The 19,153-nt window shown below is 37.2% G+C and overlaps 1 protein-coding gene across 2 annotated transcripts in view; it reads left to right on the forward strand.

Moving 5' to 3' along the window:
• Window positions 1-19,153, forward strand: part of EEA1 (early endosome antigen 1) — a 67,964-nt gene that overhangs the window by 19,700 nt on the left and 29,111 nt on the right. For both annotated transcript variants that reach the window (XM_058804664.1, XM_058804665.1), the window contains 10 exons: window positions 2,173-2,300; window positions 6,160-6,214; window positions 6,344-6,409; window positions 7,256-7,295; window positions 8,103-8,210; window positions 8,292-8,413; window positions 9,840-9,995; window positions 12,478-12,594; window positions 14,597-14,935; window positions 18,302-18,451. In XM_058804664.1, coding sequence (XP_058660647.1) covers window positions 2,173-2,300; window positions 6,160-6,214; window positions 6,344-6,409; window positions 7,256-7,295; window positions 8,103-8,210; window positions 8,292-8,413; window positions 9,840-9,995; window positions 12,478-12,594; window positions 14,597-14,935; window positions 18,302-18,451 — 1,281 coding nt within the window. The remainder of the gene's footprint in view (window positions 1-2,172; window positions 2,301-6,159; window positions 6,215-6,343; window positions 6,410-7,255; window positions 7,296-8,102; window positions 8,211-8,291; window positions 8,414-9,839; window positions 9,996-12,477; window positions 12,595-14,596; window positions 14,936-18,301; window positions 18,452-19,153) is intronic.

Genomic DNA, 19,153 nt, shown 5'->3' on the forward strand with positions numbered 1-19,153 from the left:
AAACCCCAAGCACAAGAAAACCACAAAAAAGAAACCCAAGCAAAAAACCAGATTTTGCTGTTCAAATGAAAAGAGATAAAGGGCAAAAGGAAGGAGAGGCCAGAGCAATTTTCTGCTCTCATTCTTTCTAGATGCACTTACTGGAACTGTGAGGAACACATGCTTTTCTCTATGAACAGCTTTTCTCTATGAACAGCAGACCTTCCCATCACTGGGAAACTAAACACAACACTGAGAACTGCTTAGTAGAGTTTCATCCTGAAAGGATGCTGTCGTTGCACTGTGTGAAATTGACTTCTTTCTGTGTAAAGCTTACTAGGAGAAAACCCAATCCTATATTTTGTAACCCCCTGTAACCACAGCGGGTTGGCTGTGTGCCAAGCAAATCCCTCTGGTTCTTGCGCTCAGAGTGACTCTCACTGGCATCCTATGCTAATTGCATTAGATAAACATTACTGGGAACATAGTAGCTGAACAAATTCTGTACCTATACTTATATATTAGTTAACTTGGTTTAATCTTGAGTGAAACTGTGCTGATCAACTCTGCCAATAAATAAATGGTTGTTAAGGTTTGATGCCTGTTTCCTGCTTAGGAAAGAGTACTCTGTTTTGTTTGGTCTAGTTGTGACAAAACTAGTTTTCCATATGATATGTGGTGGACTTGACAAGCAACTGTATTTAGTAATTAATTTCTGAAGCACGAATAAATAGTAGAAGTTATGAAGGCTCTGTTTAGAGCTGGGATTACATTTGAGTAGCTGATCATGGTAGTTTTCTTGGGTTAAAATCATGTAAATGTTGTTGAATTCTTAGTGACTTGTGAAACAAAATACTATGAATGCCAAATTAATAAATTAATGCTGTTTGTGGTTATCAACATACGCATTCATTATGTTCACTTTGTCCTAATATTTAAATCTGTTAGCATCCAGATGCAAAGTTAAGAGCAGTAAAGTGCCAAAAGTCTTCATGTGTACTCCATAACTCATATGTGAGCCTGTGGTAGGTGAAGTGTGATAATCCCATTTAGAGGAGTGCTCTCATCTTGGATGCTGGAGAGCCTTGGTTTAATGTCGGCATACGCTACAGTTTGTAGCGGCATAAGAAAATTAAGGATAACATATAAATGTAAAAATACATATTTGAAATTAGTTAAAGGGACAGGGGGTCTTTAAAAAGTTAAAGACAGGCACCCCACTTACATGAGGTCCCTTCTGCACTGCTTGGAATTACAGGGAGTCTTTAATGTGAGATGAGGTTTTTAGCTCTTACTCTGGGAATGTCTCAGTGTCGCTGCTGTTATGGGCTGAAGTGTGGATGGGAATTGGGCTCAGAGTTGGTATGATAACCACATGAGTGAGGAGTCAGTGTGTAGTCCAGCACTCAACACCAGATGTAATAAATGGTGAAAAATTAGGCGGATGGTACTTCTGGTAAGTGGCAGCTTGAACACTCCATGAATGTTTAGAGATACATAAAGAGGAACATAACACTGTTTTCATTTGTGGGCTAATGGGTAGAATGAGGGCATTGATCTGCTAAATTTCCACTCTGGTAAGCTTGTGGTATGTATGCTGGAAAGAAAATTGAGGGTTTATGATTCTTAAGGCTGTAGAGATCTGATTTTTTTGATGTGGTATTTATTTGAATGGCATTTACCAATTAATTATATGAAAGGTAAAAGGTGATTCTTCGTTGTCTGGCCCATATTAAAATCAGTAGTTTCAATATGGAGATAGTTGGTTTATTAATAACTGTGCTTTAGAGTGGATCGTTATATCTCCTTTTTAAAGACCAAACTCCAGATGCTACCTTCTATTTGGAATAAGAATGTGATTTTATGAAAAGTTGTGTGGAAAATTGTTTTGTTGGAGGAGGGGGAAGGAATTGCAGAACAGTCCTTTTTGTTTTGCTAAGTAAAATTTTGTTGCTGGTATGTAATACTGTTGGGGGAAAAAACTCACTGAATAATGGAATGTGCCTTTTGCAGTCATTTTCTAACATTTTAATTACAAAAACTCTTATTAGAGCATGAAAGAATTAGTATGAATTTTCAAAATTGCATTTACTACTTGAACACACAAACAAAATTTACGGTTCTGTATAAAAATAAGAAGGAAAAGAAATGTATTTCATATTTTTGTTTCTTTGTTTTTCCTTTTTGTAATAGGGCTTTATTTGTCCTCTCTGTATGAAGTCTCATGGATCAGCAGAGGAGCTGTTCAAGCACTATGAAGCAGTTCATAATTCTGGCATTGATTCAAGTCACGGAGGGGAAGGTCATCTGTCACCAGAAAGGTGAAACAGTACTCATTTGTGCATGTGCCTTTGTGCTGGTGTTGAGCTGCTTCTAGTTACACTGAAGGTTTTATTAACTTGAACTTATGCAGTCAAGTGTTTAAATGTTCATGTCCCATTTCCAACTAGAATTAAAAGGCATCTTGTAGCTTACGTTGTCTGATACTGATCTGACAGTAGGTGAAAATCAGATACATATGTGGTATTAGGCCACCTGTTTCTGATTCTGCAGACAATTCAGCATTAGAGACCAGAATGATTTTTACAAGTGTGGCAGAAAAAAATGTGGGTTTCTCCTAATTTCTAACATAGAGCTGAAATATCATCATGGGAGAGTGGAGAGGACAACCCTAAAGACAGGGAAGAAACCCAGTTTTGTCCCTAGTTAATTAGGATACTTACTGGGGAATTACAACATCAGTATTTGCCTAAATAGCTTCCCTAATTACCTAGTTATTTGCAAATCTGAGAAATTTCTATGTGTGCCAGTACGTCTCCTTCTGTGTTTCAGAAAATCCATGCTGATTTTCAGAAATCTTAACTAGTTTACTGATTTTTTTTTGGTCAAAACTGTATTATTAAATGCATCCCTAGGAAGAATATCAGGTTGTTTCTTTTTTGAGAGCAGTGGTATGTAGCAGGAATTGATAATGTGAAACTTTCTCTAGAAATATTAACTGAGTAGTCTCAGTTGCTTTGGGAAGGTTTTTCTTGGGTGTAACATTTTTATAGGTTTCCTCTTGCTTCCTGCTAATTCCTTTTCTGTTCAGTGCTTGTTTTGTGCTGCTGTAAAGAGCAGTCCATGCTGCTGTTTTGTCACATTCCCCTGGTTTGTACACAGGAGATTCAGAGTGAGCAGCATGGAGGTACATAGAACATGACCCCGTGGCTTCTGCTGATCCTGGGGAGCAAACAGTTCAAATGTTCTCTCACAAGCACAAATACAGGCCAAAAAGACAAATAATTACATTGAAAGAAATACATATATTTGTGTAACTAACTCAAGAGAGGGTCACTCTTTGGTGAAAAAAGAGTGTGGAAGACAACATGTTTCAGTTGTTACCCAAATGCATATCTGTATTTGATCTGACCAAAGCTGGCAAGCCAGCACTGAGCAAAGCTGGCAAGCCAGTAGGAGCCAGCATTAGCAGAGGTCTTGGATGACTCTTTTCTTGTGGGTAGCTGCCTTTTCTCTCAGTTGCTGCATCAAAAGAAATCAAAATTGAAGCTTTATACAGGATAAAGTGATAGGGTACTAATGAAATCATATTGGGCTTCTGATGTGCACATTTATTCAATACTATTCTTTTTATGCCTAATTTAAGTCTTTTTGGAGTAATTCAACTTAGACCTGAAGTGATACTTTTGTAGGATAATAGCATTCACGTGGGAGAATTATTGGTCATAACTATATTGTTTATATAGTTTATGAAATTCTTATTTTTATGCCTGCAAATTTCCAAAATCAGCCAGATGTTGGCTGGTGAAATTTAGTTATTTTTCCCTGGCTCCTGACAGTTTAAGGACAAGTAGTTTTGTTTTCTCTCATGTAATTGAAAAAGTGGATGAGGTCTGGGAGTTAAGATGGAATAAAGGGAATCTGGTGAGAGCCATTGTGTAACACATGAGCTACATTTTCCTATTAGTGTGGCATTCTTTAATGCTACTCATTTGCTTGTTTCCTTGAGAAAACTCTCATTCAACATAAATATGTTTTTCCATGCCTTGGAATTCCATATTAAAGAAATATTGTAGCCTGCAGCAGGGAGCCACCCCACTTGTTCTCCATGTGTGAAGCTTATGTGCAATTCTTAGGACCAAGAATGGGAGGTGAAATTCCATATGTAGTCAATAGGAAAAGTTAAGTACTGGGAATTGCACAGTTTTCTCTTCCTGCCATTCCCCAGTAAATGATGATGAATAAGTTTCAAGAGTAAATCATGTAACTCCCCCAGTGTGATTCAGCAAGGCCATCAGAACTCAATACTAGGGTGGAGGCACTGGCTTTACAAGTGGAAAACTGAATGGACCATAATGAAAAGGCACTAAGGATTTTCTAGTTGGTAGTCTCAGATGTGCTGAGAGGAGGAAGGAATTGTCACAGTGCTAGCAGAAAAGGAGATTTGGTGAGGATTTGGATGATGGGAAGAAAAGCAAAGTTACAGTGCCTGTAGCAATCACTTACACTAAATCCCCTCAAACCATCCCCCCACCCCCTCCAACCATGCACTTTCCACTGGTTAAACTAAATTCAGGTTTCATTTTAGAATGGTTTAGCAAAATTTTATTTGGGATATGAAGGCAACTACTGTAGAAGGCCCCTTACATTGCAAACTCATTCCTTTCTCCTCCCTTATCTCTACTACCTTATCTCTACTACAAACTAGCTTTATACAACTCAAACCCTTTGATGCATTGTGAAGACCAGGGCACATTAAATGCTTTGGTATTGCAGGTGTGGTATATGTTCAGTCCAACTTCAATACAGCTGACAGTTCCACCTGCTTTTTTATTTATAATCTTAGATCTGAGTCTTACCTCATTGACTTGTACTGATGAGAAAGTGGCTCCCTCTTCTCCACCCACAGCCAGGTTTTGGAATGCAGCTACACCTGCCTCAGTAAAGTTGTATTTGCAAACCTCCAGTAAATCTGTCACACAGGCAGAATAATGTGTACATAACAAAATTTCCCTCTGAAAAAAGTAAATCTCCCAATATCCCATGTTTGTTTTGTCATTGAAATTGGTCCACCTTGGAGTTTTTGCTCCACTGGTTCAAATGCATGTTTCACTTGCTACTTGATGACCCTGACCCTGACTGGTGAGGAATAAATTCAATCTACACTAACATATTAACATCAGTTAATATGCTAATGTAGATTGAATTTATTCCTCACCAGTTCAGCTAAGGAATAACTTGTTTTGGTGGTTTATTTTCTACTAAGTATGAGATAATTTGAAAGAACATCGGTGGAGGAGGGGATAATGCACACTAGCAGCAATAAAATTATATGGTATAAAAGTGAGAGGATTTTTTGGCACTGGTACCCTGACATATATATTCTGTGTAACCCTTAGTATTGCTACTGTACAAACAGTAAGAAAAAATATTTTTACATTATTTTAATGACCCTTGTGTTCTTGATTTGGAGTGTCTATCTCAGTAATGCAACATTATTCTTGTGTGTATAGTTGTGCAACTCTGTAAGGAGACCTATGATTTTGAAGGATTCTGTGTGAATCAATTACTAACAGTTATAGCCTTGGATTGTGTGTTCTTGTATGGCTGGAGGCTTGAGCATGAAATTTGAGAATTTAAAATTCTAAGGCTTTAAATATTCAGATCATTAAGTGAATATGTCTGTGGGGCATACCAAATTGCTGTGTGGATGAAAAATTATGTAACTGCATATTTCAGGAGTAAGATAGTATGCTGTTGCTTACCAGTAGTCCATGATATGGAAAGTGAAGGAGAAGAAACCTGTCCTTTTTTTAACAAAGGCATGCAAACCCGTTAAATGTTCCAATGCATAGGTTTGTCATTCTGAACTCATGTGGCTGAGCTGATGCACTGATTTAGATTTACATTCTGTTCTCATGAGACTTTTTATTCTTATCTATTTCTTTACTTATCCATTTAATATGTTTAGCATTTCTCAGATGTGCAAAGTGATATTAATCTTGTTTGTTCTAAGTTAAAAAAACCCCTAAAAATAAATATTTATAATTATGTAAGTTACATTTATGTAGTACATGGCTATCAGTCTGATTATTTAACATGCATTACAACTTGTACGTAATTGACAAAATGTAACCACCGTCTATTCATTTTCTCCACTCTGTGGATATATTTATTCAGAGATGAAGTATCACTGCTCCGACAAGAAGTCCAGGACTTGCAAGCTTCACTGAAGGTTGGAAATGTATTTTACTTGCACTTGGTTCTTTGTTTCAAATTGAAGTGTTCCACTGTCTTGAGCAACCAAATTTATAGTCTCTCTCCCCATCTTCTTTTTTTTTTTTTTTATCATTTTCCCCCTTAGGAGGAGAGGTGGTATTCAGAAGAGCTGAAGAAAGAACTAGAGAAATTGCAGGGGCAGCAGCAGCAAGTAATTGCTTTAAAATACTTGAAGCAGGTTTATCGTCAGCATTGACATTGAAGATTAAAACCTTTTTTGTAAGGCACGTGGCCTGATTTAGTTAGTTCTGTAATTTAAATATTGACGTGTTCTTGCAAGCAAAACTAGTTATCTCTACACAATGTAACTGTGTATATAAATGTGTATATGGAAATGTAAAGAACAAAGTCAGAATAGATAATGATTCTTCCATACTACTCACTCCAAGTTCAGTTCAGACTTTTACTTCTGTTGAGCTTATTCAGAACTCTGTTTATTAAAGAAAGTAAATTGAATGTGGTGTTTCATCTTTTATGAAAAAAGGCTGTGGAGTCCTTGTAAAGAACTTTTGGAAAACAGCAGTGGTGTTTCATAGGTATCCAACTGAGCTCAAAAAATAATGCAAGGCAAATTGTGGTGTGTTGTGCCCTAAAAGAAGCTTGCTTTTTTTATTACTATGAGCTGCTTAGATGTGGGATAGTTACAAACCTCAGAAATTGCTTTCTGTCAAAGCTCCCTCTCAGGATGTTCTTGATGTCTGTAACCTCTGTTTTTAGGACAGATTTCTATATAGAGGAAAGGGAGGGGGAGGGTATTCTTTCTGGAGCCTTATGAGTGGAAACCTTAATAGTGTAGTGATATATGAAATGAAAAGTCATCTTGGCCTTTTCCAGTCTTCCAAATATAAGTGTTTGAATTCAGGTATTTTTATACTGCTGTGCAGTATTTGAGCACAGAAGTCCTTGTTTCCCTGTCTTTTCCAAAAAATGGATGAACTTTGGAAGTAGTAGTTTTTATTCCTACTGTCTAATGGTGCATTTATTCTGTTTTCTTAAGGAATCTAAATCTGATGGATTGACAACAGCTACGTCTACAGGTGGCTAACATTTTATTATAATAATTTCTGCACTGCTTTGGAATTTAGTTTGGTTTAGCTTTTAGGTAAATTAGCACTTTTGGTAAATTAAAGAGCTAGAAAGCTGGAATGTTACAGTTACTGGCAAAAAGTTAATTGTAAGATCTATTAAGAGCTATTTATGTTAAGCAGTGGTCTGGGGAAATGTTCCAAGGGCTCAGGATTTGAAATTTTTAGAAGCAAAACAGGAGTTCTGAATCTGAAAGCAGTTCTCATGAGCCATCTGGAACACTTCTTTAATAATTTCATATATTGAAGCAGTGAGCACTACTACAGCACTATACTATATCAACTCTAGCATTTTTCAGTGATGGTCTTATGGAGTGTTTTTCTGTGCTCATTGCTAGCAAAGAAAACAGTGAATTTTTGTTTGTTTTGATGACCCATAATTTTTGGTCCATTTTTCTCCATGAGGCTCTCACAGAATAAAATTTTCCCTATTTGTACATAAACTATCTGACTGATATTGATTAAAGGTTTTAATTACAGTTCAGGGCTTGGAGTTTAACATCATGTCACAGTGATCTGCAGGGCTATTTGTGACCAATGAAAACCAATATGTACTTAGTCCTGCAGAGTACTCAGCTAGTGACAGTGACATCATGCTTGCAGATATTTAATTTCAGTAAAGTTGTTCACTTTGCTAAGATGATTGGATGTTAAGGGATTTTGGTTTACATATTCACCTCTCATGGTTAGTTATGGGCATGAGGAACTGTATTGTCCTAATTCTTCTAGAAAATAATACTGTTCTTTTTATGGAAATAGAATCATTAGAACGGCAACTAGAAGAGATCCAAGTAGAAAATTTTAACATTAAGCAAATGAAAGACTTATTTGAACAAAAAGCAGCACAACTGGCCACTGAAATTGTGGGTAAGTGTATTAGCATGAGATCTGATTCTCTTCTTGTGCAGTTTGTGAAAGGGATCATTTATTCAACTTCTTTCTTACTAGATCTTAAATCAAAGTATGATGAAGAAATCAGCCTTCGGGAAGGTGCAGAACAGAAGGTGACAAACCTGAGACAAGAACTGCAGAAAGAGAGAAGTACAGTAGAAGACTTAAAGACAGAGCTGGTATTCACATCACATTAATGTTTTTGTTGTTTTCAAGTCAAGGGAGGCGTTTATTTAAACGCTTGCAAACATGGTTTTAAAGTAGGCAAACTCTGTCAAACTTGAAGATGTCTGCTTGTGGGCTGAAAAAATCCAGAGTACCATTGTTTTTGATCTGCATTTTCGGTGTTTTTCCAGTGAGAAATTATATGTTGTTTCTGACATGTATTAAAATCCAGCCTGCATTATGTTGTAGTCTTCTCATTTGATGCTCTACCATTCAGCATTTCTGCAGTATATTACACATATACATGTGCTGCACAGACCTGAACTTGGAGCATGCCATTGCTGACTTCAAAATCTATCTTTAGGTCCCTTTTTCCATGAGGTGTTATGCTCTGACTGTCCTTGGGCAGCTGGATTTTTAAGAAGTGCTCAGAGAGGTGTTTTGTGACATGGTGGTTGAAAATCTGGCAGCTGTCATCATCATGCCTATGTTAATCTTGTCCCTCTTGTACTTGGCTGATAATACCAATGTGTGTGTATTCCAGGATTTGGGCTCTTGATGACTTTTATATTCAGCCATGGCTCCAGGGAGCAATCCCAGTGACTCAGCAAGTTGGGGCACTTCTAAAGCAGTAATGCAAGGAATTTCCTAGTTTCTCACACTCAGCTACTGCTTAGACTCTGGAGGAAAGTAGGACTTGTTTATCTCCCTTCTTCCATGTAGCTGACTGCCCTCAAGGGCCTATTGGCCTTGCCCAAATGCTGGACCTATCCATTCCTCCCTATTCAGTTGCTTCTTGTGTTGCCTTTTCCTTATTATTTATTCTGTTCCTTTTCTATTCTAAAGATGCCAACACTCCTTTTCGCTGCTTTCTTTAGTGCTCTTAGTTGCCACCCCTCTCCTTTCCCTCCATACTGTTTCCTGCTGAGGGATTTTATTCTGCTTGAGATGCAATTACCAACAGATTTTGCCTGTGGGTTTGGTATGAGCCCCATCTGATAGCACCTTCAAGATGCTGCCTTCAGCTGCCCTTTTGTTTTGTCTGTGGTGATTTTCTGAAATAATTCTGGAAGACAGGGGCAGTATCCTGTATCTAGCCATCTACCTACATAAAAGTTACAAAAATTAAATCTTTGAGACAATTTTTGTTTTGTCAGATTTGGTTGAAATCAATCAGCAAGTTCAAAATTTAGCAGACAAAGCCTAAAACCTAGCCCTTAAATCCTGTTTTCTTTGGGAATTATAAGCACTTCTTTGTTTTTTTGCTAGTTTTTTGGGGGAGGGTTTTTATCTCTTTTTTATTTATTAAGCCTAGCTGTAATACTGTATATGTCACCTTGTCTATAAGTGGATTATTTGATAGATTTTTAGAAATGCCATTGACTCTGGAAGCATGTCTGCCATTGTGATGTTTGTTGCTCACTGTTCCCAACTTTTCAGCTACAAAGGCCTGGTGTGGAGGATGTGGCTGTCCTGAAAAAGGAGCTGGTCCAAGTTCAAACACTGATGGATAAAATGACCCTGGAACGTGAAAGAGAATCTGAAAAGCTGAAAGATGAGTGCAAGCACTTGCAGGCTGAGCAGGCTAACTCTGAGGTACAATAATCATGTATTATAATAGTCATAATCTTACATAAAGATGTGTGTTCTAGCTTTGCTGCGATTATCATGTGAAAATGGAAAATAATAACCAATCATAATGAAAAAGCATATTTCATTATGATTATTTCATTATGATTATTAATCATAATGGAAAAGCATTTAATTGAATCTTCTCACTTCTTCAAAAGTTTTGGTTATTCTGCTCTTCCATCAGTTACAACTTCCACTTCTATAACAAGCAGAAGAAAAGGGAGGCAGCATCTCAGATTTGGATCTTTAAGGATATCTTCAGTCCTCAAACTGTCTCAAACAGCTGCTGGCTAAAACACAATTTTGCTAAGTGTTACTCATAAGAAAATAAGAACTGGAAGTCCTTCATGGCCACATTGGCTGCAGTGCTTGACATGAATGTTTGGCCATGTTTCATCTCAGCTTTGCTCCTCAAGAACACATCAAGGACTGAAAGTTCAAAGTGGTTTATACACCATTCTTGGCTGGTTTTACAGGCTGGCTGAGAATATACATATTAATATTGGTTTCAAAGTAAATATCTGTAAAATAAGGTAAATGCTCAGTATGGGTGAAAATAACAAAAATCATATTAGCCCTATATGAGAATCTTCAAATACTGCAGGAGAGGCATGTGAAGAACAGTGTAGTCTACAATTGTCACCTAAATCTGCTGGGTGTTTATATCTTTTTCAGAGCTGTTCCTGAAACTAGCATCTGCATCTTTCACATGAATATTCATACTGAGTGGTTCCTTTCATCTTTAGTTTTTCACTATAGTTGCTCCTGCATTGTGAATGTGTAATGAAAACAGCTGCACTGCTTTGGAGCTAAGCATTGCTATTGAATCTCTCTGCTTATTGGGATTTGTTTCACTATCTTATAAATCTTCAATAAATGAAGCAGCTAGGCTTGATTGTTAACTTGAGTACCCAAAGAAGTAAACAAAATTAGTAGCCTAAATTGAGGGTAAATTTAATAAAGCCAGGACTAGTGTTTTTTTTGTTTGAGGTTTTTTTTCCCCTCCCACTAAGCAAAGGCATTAGAAACACTGGAATATTTATAAAATAAATTTGAGGAAGTGTGCAGCTTTTGCAACTGCTTCTTTCTGTCTTTCATCCATCAATTTTATCCTTCTGCTTTCTAATAGAGACACTTAAATTTGAGGTAATTTTTTTTCAAAGCATTTAATTTTCATAGCAAATTTCTGTCATATCAAGACAATTTCAAGACATTATTAAACAGATGCATTCCTGGTTTTTTAATGGTTCGTTATTCATACAGACTCATCAGCAAGAAAATACCAGGGCTGAATATTTACCCAGGATATATTTCCCTGTTAAGAAAGAAATGTGAGATTGTCTTACTGAATTGTGAACAAGAAATGGATCTTTATGCATTTAAATTATGATTCTAGTTGGAAAGGCTGCAGTGGTGTCCTTTGTAAGCTACCTGCACATTTTCTGCATTATATTCTCTCAGTGAAATAACCATACTGTTTTCTGATAACACCCTGGAATGTTTGGCCAAAAAAGACCAATCCAAGGATATGTTTTAGCTAACAGCTCTGTTATGAGACAGCATGGTGAGGCACAGAGTTACAGAAAGTCAGTAAACTATATGCACTATATGAAAATTGTTCTTATGTTCTCTTTGGTGTTCCTTTTTCTCTAGGAAGGTTGTAAATTGGATGGTCATTGTCTATTGCTTCTGTTCTGCTTTAGTTCACTTTTGGATTCAGTATTTATGCATTTGTGCTGAAATCTCTGCTTATGGGAACAATAGGAAAGAAAGCTTCTTCATAAAAGGTCACTGCTATATAGTATATTTTAAATGAGTGCATTAATACACAACATGTTTTAGGGTAGCTATGCCCAAAAGTGCTTTTCTTGTTTTTTTCCATTACTGTATTCAAATACTGTGCAGTCATTGATATATTTTGTTCTGTACTGATCCTGTTTAATGGGGTAGTATTGTTCCTCTGATTATGCTGACCTGCAGGGTTGATGTGTCCAAAAGTCACACAGCAAGTTTGCATCAAATGCCAGATGCTCTTGCTTCTAGAGCCTTTTCCAGCACATTTCCCTTCCTAGAGGGGCCAAGATTTTGGCCATGTAACTGCAATGATGTGGAAAGGTTTCACCTTTGGGTAGAACTGTGATAATTATCAATGGATAATCTGTTATTATTTTCATAATTTTGGGTTCAAGCTGGCATTTGCTGGCATTCTGGATTGAGTCAGATTTTTGTCTTCCAGAACAGGATATAAATGAGTCTCAGCTGGGAAATTACACTCAGTGATACTTCTGATGGTGCTTTGAGCTTAGTTTACTGGTGATTTTTTTCCCTAGGCATTTTATTTGTATAGAAAATGTATTTTTTATTTTACTACCAGACTTCTTGCTTTTGTTGGATTATGCATGGAAAGCTTTGTTTTAAATGTGGATTTTTCTGTTTGTCTTTTCAGGCTACTATTAACCAATTAAGAGCTGAACTTGCCAAAGGACCTCAGGAAGTAGCTGTGTATGTTCAGGAGCTGCAAAAACTTCAAAGTTCAGTCAAAGAGCTAGAACAGAAGAATCAGGTGAGAATGTTATTATTTCCTATGCTTGTCAGCTCACATTAAAATGGAACCACATCACACAATGCCTTTGGAAACACTGAAGACTATCTTCTTGCAGAAGTTGAGAATTCATTTGCCATTTTGTTTAACAATTGGATTACTATAATGTGCAAGCAAACACCATATTTTAATGATCATCATACCCTACAACTGAAATTCTTTAGGTTGCTATGATTGCAAATTTTTAATAGCTGTAGTTCATGCTTACCTATCATTAAGCAGAATTGCCATCTCACACATTAAAAGTAGTACCCCTGGAAATAATACATTTGCCTAAAAATCATAATTTGAAAGATATTCTTGGTTCTCTTTGTTGGTTTTCTAGTTTCTTAGCTTTTAGATTATACTTTCATCATATTTTTCAGGCCATTTACTGGCATAATGAATGGTAGAAAATGAAAATTTATTCCAGAAATTTCTCAACTTACATTCTTTGAGAGCTGTTACCAGAGCTTTTGAGCTTGCTGCATTTTGTATTTGTGTTTAGAAGTCATGTATTGTGGGGGTAAAAATGGAACTAAAGGGGGGGCAGGAAGCAAGGACAAAGATGTGTACTGCTTAATGTTGCATGTAACACTGGATATGAACTGGATATAACATACAACATACGTGCATTTACTAGGAACCTTGTCAGCCTTGGAAAAAGGAAAGGGCAAGGACAAAACAGAGTCTATTTAATGTAATCTAATATTAAAACATTTGCAAAAAATATAAGAAGGTGAAATAAAAATTTGGCAAATGAAACTAGCTTTAGCAGGATGACTCTGTTTGGCTCACTAAATCAAGTATAGAACTGAAAAGTAAGAGTTGTCATGATGTAATTTTCCATAGACCAGCAACAATGAATCAAGCTTTTGGCAGAAGTGTTGCTGTACAACATATAGAGCCCTATTCTGAATCTGTTGGTATTTCATTAACAATGAGGAGTGAAACAGATTGATGCTTAAGATAACCACACATTAAGAGAGAGTCCTCTGCTATGTCAGGTTAATGCCAAACACCACTTGAGGAATTGGAAGAGGAGAAGTGGCAGTGAGCTGCTTTTCCTCTTGCAGTTTTAGTGACTTAAAGCAGTTTGCAGCCATCTTTTAATGCAGCTTTTTGTAAGGTGGTATCCATAAGAATTATGTGCTAGCTATGGAATTTTGGCCCTGGAGGAGTTGGACCTAGAATTGGAAAAGGTAAGACTAGCTTACAGTAGGAGAAATTGCTTCCACTTTGAACGATGTGTCATACTTGAAAAATGTATCAGGGAGGAGCCATTAATTCATGATAGAGCACATTATATGGAGAATATGTAGAATATAATACATTTGATGTGAGCATTGGTTTATAATCCAGTTGCAGTGTGAGAAGATATTTCTGTGCATTGATGTGAAGTTTTTCAAGCTCATGTACAACCTCAAGCAAGAAAGCTGTTTCTTATATTTTCAGGAGCTATACTGAGAAAAACAGAGGTATATATAAGTATATATATAAGTATATAGGATCAGTTTTCTGAGCTCAGCTGGAGCTCTCTCTCTGTCATTTTTAAAGCACAATAATTATGGGGCTTGGCTTGCCTTGCAGAGGCCAGTAAGGGCCTGTAGCCCAGAAGATAGCTTGCATGGAAAACTTTTCAACTTTTCCCTAAGCAATTGCAGTTGTAATTAAGTTGGTTTGAACATTCAGGGAAAACAAATTAGTTTTCAGGATACAGAAATGGAGTTTGTGTCGTGTTCTCAGTAAGAGGAAGTGAATTTATGTGAGAATATGAAAAACAGTATTTCCAGTTGAAACTGTGTGCTCTATGGGCTTTAGAACCAATGTGTGTGATACAAGATACAGGTTAATATTTTCTTTAATACTGTTTTTTAACAAGCTCTTCACTGTTCAGCATCAAAACTTAGAAAGAAATTTGAACAATATATTGAACAGCTGCAAACAGAATTGTACTTGAATTGCTGTGTAACTCTCTTCACAGAGTCTAACTGAGAAGCTGCTGAAGAAAGAACAGGACTACACCCAGCTGGAAGAAAAACACAATGAAGTATCTGTGAGTAAGAAGAATGTGCAGGCAAGTTTTCACCAGAAGGACCTGGACTGCCAACAGCTTCAGGCAAAGCTGTCTGCTTCTGAAGCCTCGATACAGAGACTGCAGACAGAGCTAGGCGAGAAGGCAGAAGCAAGCCAGAAGCTTAAAGAGGAGTTATCTGAAGTAGAAACAAAGTACCAGCATCTCAAGGCAGAATGTAAACAGCTCCAGCAGCAGAGGGAGGAAAAAGAGCAGCATGGCCTGCAGCTCCAAAGTGAGCTCAGTCAGGTAAGTTTCCTTAAGCCTCCTTGATGGTCTAGGAATGGTTCCTTAAAACCTTCTCACGAGTTAAAAAAACTGCATATTTAAATGTATGTGCATATTTCTTATGAACATGCACTTACATTTCCTTATTTGAAGGAGAGTAATTAACCAGCACTTGTGTTTTACTACTCTGTAGGAAGTCTGAGAAAAGTAAGTCTTGGTTTTTCATTTGAACTGAACAGTGCTTGATTTAAGTCTGAGTAGTGAATGTAGTAGGGAATACCTAGTGGGAAAAGCCAGGGTAATGTGAAATGTTGATATTGCTTCCTTAGTGTTTCTCCCCAGACAACTTCTCTTTATGTTGGTCATAGCTGGGAAAGCATCCAGGGCATACATCCCCCCCACCAGAACCTATTATTCTGCTGAGTCAAATGACTTAGAGAAGTAGGACTTTCATATAACATTGAGCATTTTGAAACTTGAGGTTGGTTGAATTCAGTTTATCTTTTTTTGGAGAGTAATGTGTTAGGAGAAATATGTGTGTATCAGTAATCATGTCCAGACTTGAGATGTAAAAAATTATATCTTTATTTGTTAGTATGACATACTTCATTTTAATCTTGCTAAAGCTTATTGGTGTTAAAGTGAGTGTTTCTGAGTTCAACCCTTTGTAAAATCTGAAACATATCAAGTTGCAAGCTCCCTATGTATAGTTTATCTTGGAAGAACTGTGACTTGGCTGAACCACATTTATGTGTGTATTATATCCCCAGAATTGTCTTCCTTCTCCCATCAGTCTTCTGTCAGGATGAGAGGAGATAATGATGTTAGTTATCTGCATTTGGTGAAACTGCCTGGGCAACAGAATCATAGCCAAGAGGTTGAGCTGAAATCTGTCTTCAGCCTCAGAGGACATTTTCAAGATGATTTTTGGGGTGGGAAAATTAAGGAGGAGGATGGTGAGTAAAGCATTGCTGAATGAATTCCTATGATAGGAAATGGAGGCATGACACATTCTCTGGTGATACCATTGGGAAGGAAGACAACCTAACAAGCCGCTGAACTTCAGGATGTGTTGTATGGTAAAAGAATAGTGCAGGAAAAAAAAATCCTTTGTACCTGGTATAAAAGAAAAGAAAAGCTAAGCATAAACATATTCTCTTTTTTCTTCCTGCAAAGGAGAGTTCATTTACTATTGCAATGAAAAGACTAAATTCCTCATATTTATTCACTTGGTACTTCACTGGAGTTACCTTTTTATGCATGTAGCCCATTAGCTTACATTTAGCATTATGAATTCTGTTTATGGAGGTATATGTAGAGTTGTTTAGTCAAATCACATTTTTTAAGAATCCTTGTCATCTTCTCAAAATTCATTTGAATGAGTGCATATCTGCTTAAGTTTGTACATGTTAGAATTTGGGTGATGTGGAAGAAGTGATATTAATGGAAGAAACTTCAGTTATAATGTTGGTTCTAACACAGCAGTAGGAGGAGGGTGTGGACGAGAGAGTATGGACTCCTCTAGTTTTGAAGAAGTGTTAATTGCTACTAAATTTTGTGCAGAAAATTTGAATCTACTTGATTGTATCTTTAAAAGTCTAGATATTTTCTCATGAATTTTTTTTTTTTTGCATTCTGTATGCAAGAATGCATTCTGCATTCTTGCATCCGGGTTAATCCTGGATTTTATGGTCCCTTTTACTTAAATGTCATCTTAAAGTTCTTCAAAAATACTTCACCACGTCTGTAATAAAAGTAACTAGTGTAAAATATTGTTACTGATTTCCCTTTTTCCAAACATTTTCTCCTAGTATCAGCATAGCAATGAATAGTTATCTTGTTGCACCCTTTCTTCAATAGATTTTTTCCTACAGTTCTTGTTTGTATTTTTGGTGATCCTGCAAGAAAAGACAAATGTTCTTAGTTACTGTAAGAGAGATATGGTCTCTTTCCTCATCCTATCCTCCCTCTTCTCCTATCTCTTTTTTAACTGTACAGTCACTGTTAGCAGTCGCCATCTTGGCCATATGCCAAACAGCTTTTCACTCATGATTTTTGTGGTTGTGTGGAGATAATTTAGTTTGATTTTTTAAGAAGGTAAGTCATAGATACATTTATTTCTCTGTCTATAAACCTTTTAAACTTTTGCAATTTTTGATAAATTGAGCTAAATTTTGACACATGGCCCAAAGGACTTCAGTGTTAAATTCTTTGGGAAACAGGCAGCAGGAGAGAGGCTTCACTCCAACTTAACACCTGGGTGGAAAGTGTAATGGTATCACAATTACTGTTCCTTTTTCTGCTCCACTGGGCAGCCAGTTGGTCAAACAGTGATTGCTTGCAGTGAACAGTAAAATTGGGCTGCCTTTTGCATAGATATTAGTAGGGATTTAAGGGAAGCATGAGGAAGGTTTAGGGGTATTGAAGGGAGGATCTGGAGTTAAAAGGTGAATGGTTCAAGGGCCTTGGACATAAATGCATAGGAGGATCAAGCTTCATTCATAGCTTTCCCACAACCTATGGAAAGTTCTTGCTGTGCTGCAAGGTCTGATCCTTTGTCTGGTTTTGGACTGAGTTAACATGTCATTGTGTCCTTGAACATGTTCATGTAGAAGTAGGCAGGAGGCAACCCAGGACCTATAGCAGCAGTTTCATGTAGAGTCAGCTGATTTTATGAAAAGAGCTTTTTAGAACAGTGAATTGTAAAAGGTCATCCTTGCACTTTGAAGATGGTGCAGTACTGCTTTTGATGACTGATAAAATCATGAAGCAGGTTTGTGTCCAGCTGGAAGGGCACATCCACCTACTTACTCTTTGCTGCTGGAAAGTGCTGGACTATAAGCCACCAAAGCTGCCGTGTACCCTACAGTGACTGTATCTCTTCTCTGTGGAGAATGAATGCCATTGATGTAGCCAGCTCAAGCTAAAAATTGCACTCTTAATATTCTAGCACAACAGTGTATTGTGGGAGGCAGTGGAGCAGGTAAAGGCAGGGTGCTTCAGCCACTGGATCTACAGGAGTCAACTGGTGAACTGGATAAGCCAAGGTGGCTCAAAGCATCATTATTTTACACAACAGTCCTTATGCTTTTGAAGGACCACCCTCTTTCTGTTAAATCTCTGTGACTTGTTTTGAAGGACTCCTGTAGATAAATGAGGATGTTTCTGAGTCCTTCCAACCCACTTTTTAAAATATTTCTTCTTGCCTATGCCGTTGATGCTGTTTTTTAACATGATTTGTGTTTCTGAGGTACATACATGACTTCAGGAGGCCATGGACTTGTTTTGGTCTTGGTTATGAAAACTTCACATGAACATTGCACAAAATGAGTCTGTGTCACTGCTGGCTAAGGAATGACTGCAAACGTGGGTGACTCTTTTTTGCAGTTGCACAGTAAACTCCTAGAAACAGAGCGGCAGTTGGGGGAAGCACACGGGCGGCTCAAGGAACAGAGGCAGCTGTCCAGTGAGAAACTGATGGACAGAGAGCAGCAGGTGGCTGACCTACAGCTAAAGCTTTCTCGTGCTGAAGAGCAGGTAGGGCTTTTTATGCAGATTCTATAGTTTGTTCTCTATGAATATGATATGTCTCAACACACACTTGTGGTGATAGTGCAGTTTATGAATTTTTTTTTCATGGGAATTTCTTTTGACTAATACTGTCAAGGACTTACGGTAAAATGATCAAAATCTGCTTAGACACTGTTTGTCTTCACAGATGTATGTGTGTTTGTGGTGCTTAGCAAATAAAAATTGTGCATTTTGCACTTAGGAGCTTTGTCTAAGGGTCTTGTGAAAAAATAACTTAGGTGCACGAAGGCCGATATAGGTAGTTTTGTATGTAGATATTTTTTTAAGATAAAGCCCTACATGAAGAAAAAGTAAGCATGGTGCAGCAGGTCATTGATAGTTAATAATCAGTGTGGGTTGGATAGGCAGAAAACACTTGTTTTATTAATTTTTATTTGTTTTAATGAATATCTTGTATATGTTGCTGATTTTCTGCTGGCTGTAGGGGGATTGGCCAAATATCTGAGTGGTATGTTGTCAAAGCTTTAAACTTTTCTGTAGCTAATTTGCAAAGCCTTGACTAGTATAGAAGTTGAGAGACTGCTAAACTGAAGTTGCTACTAAAATAATGACTGACAGTTGCTACTGAAGTTGCCAAAAAAAGTAATAATAATGTTGTTTTACAGGTATCTTTATTATCAGTCGTGTTACATCTTAACAACTATTGCA

The sequence above is a fragment of the Ammospiza caudacuta genome, chromosome 5 (genome assembly GCF_027887145.1).
Source record: "Ammospiza caudacuta isolate bAmmCau1 chromosome 5, bAmmCau1.pri, whole genome shotgun sequence".
Classification (NCBI taxonomy): domain Eukaryota; kingdom Metazoa; phylum Chordata; class Aves; order Passeriformes; family Passerellidae; genus Ammospiza; species Ammospiza caudacuta.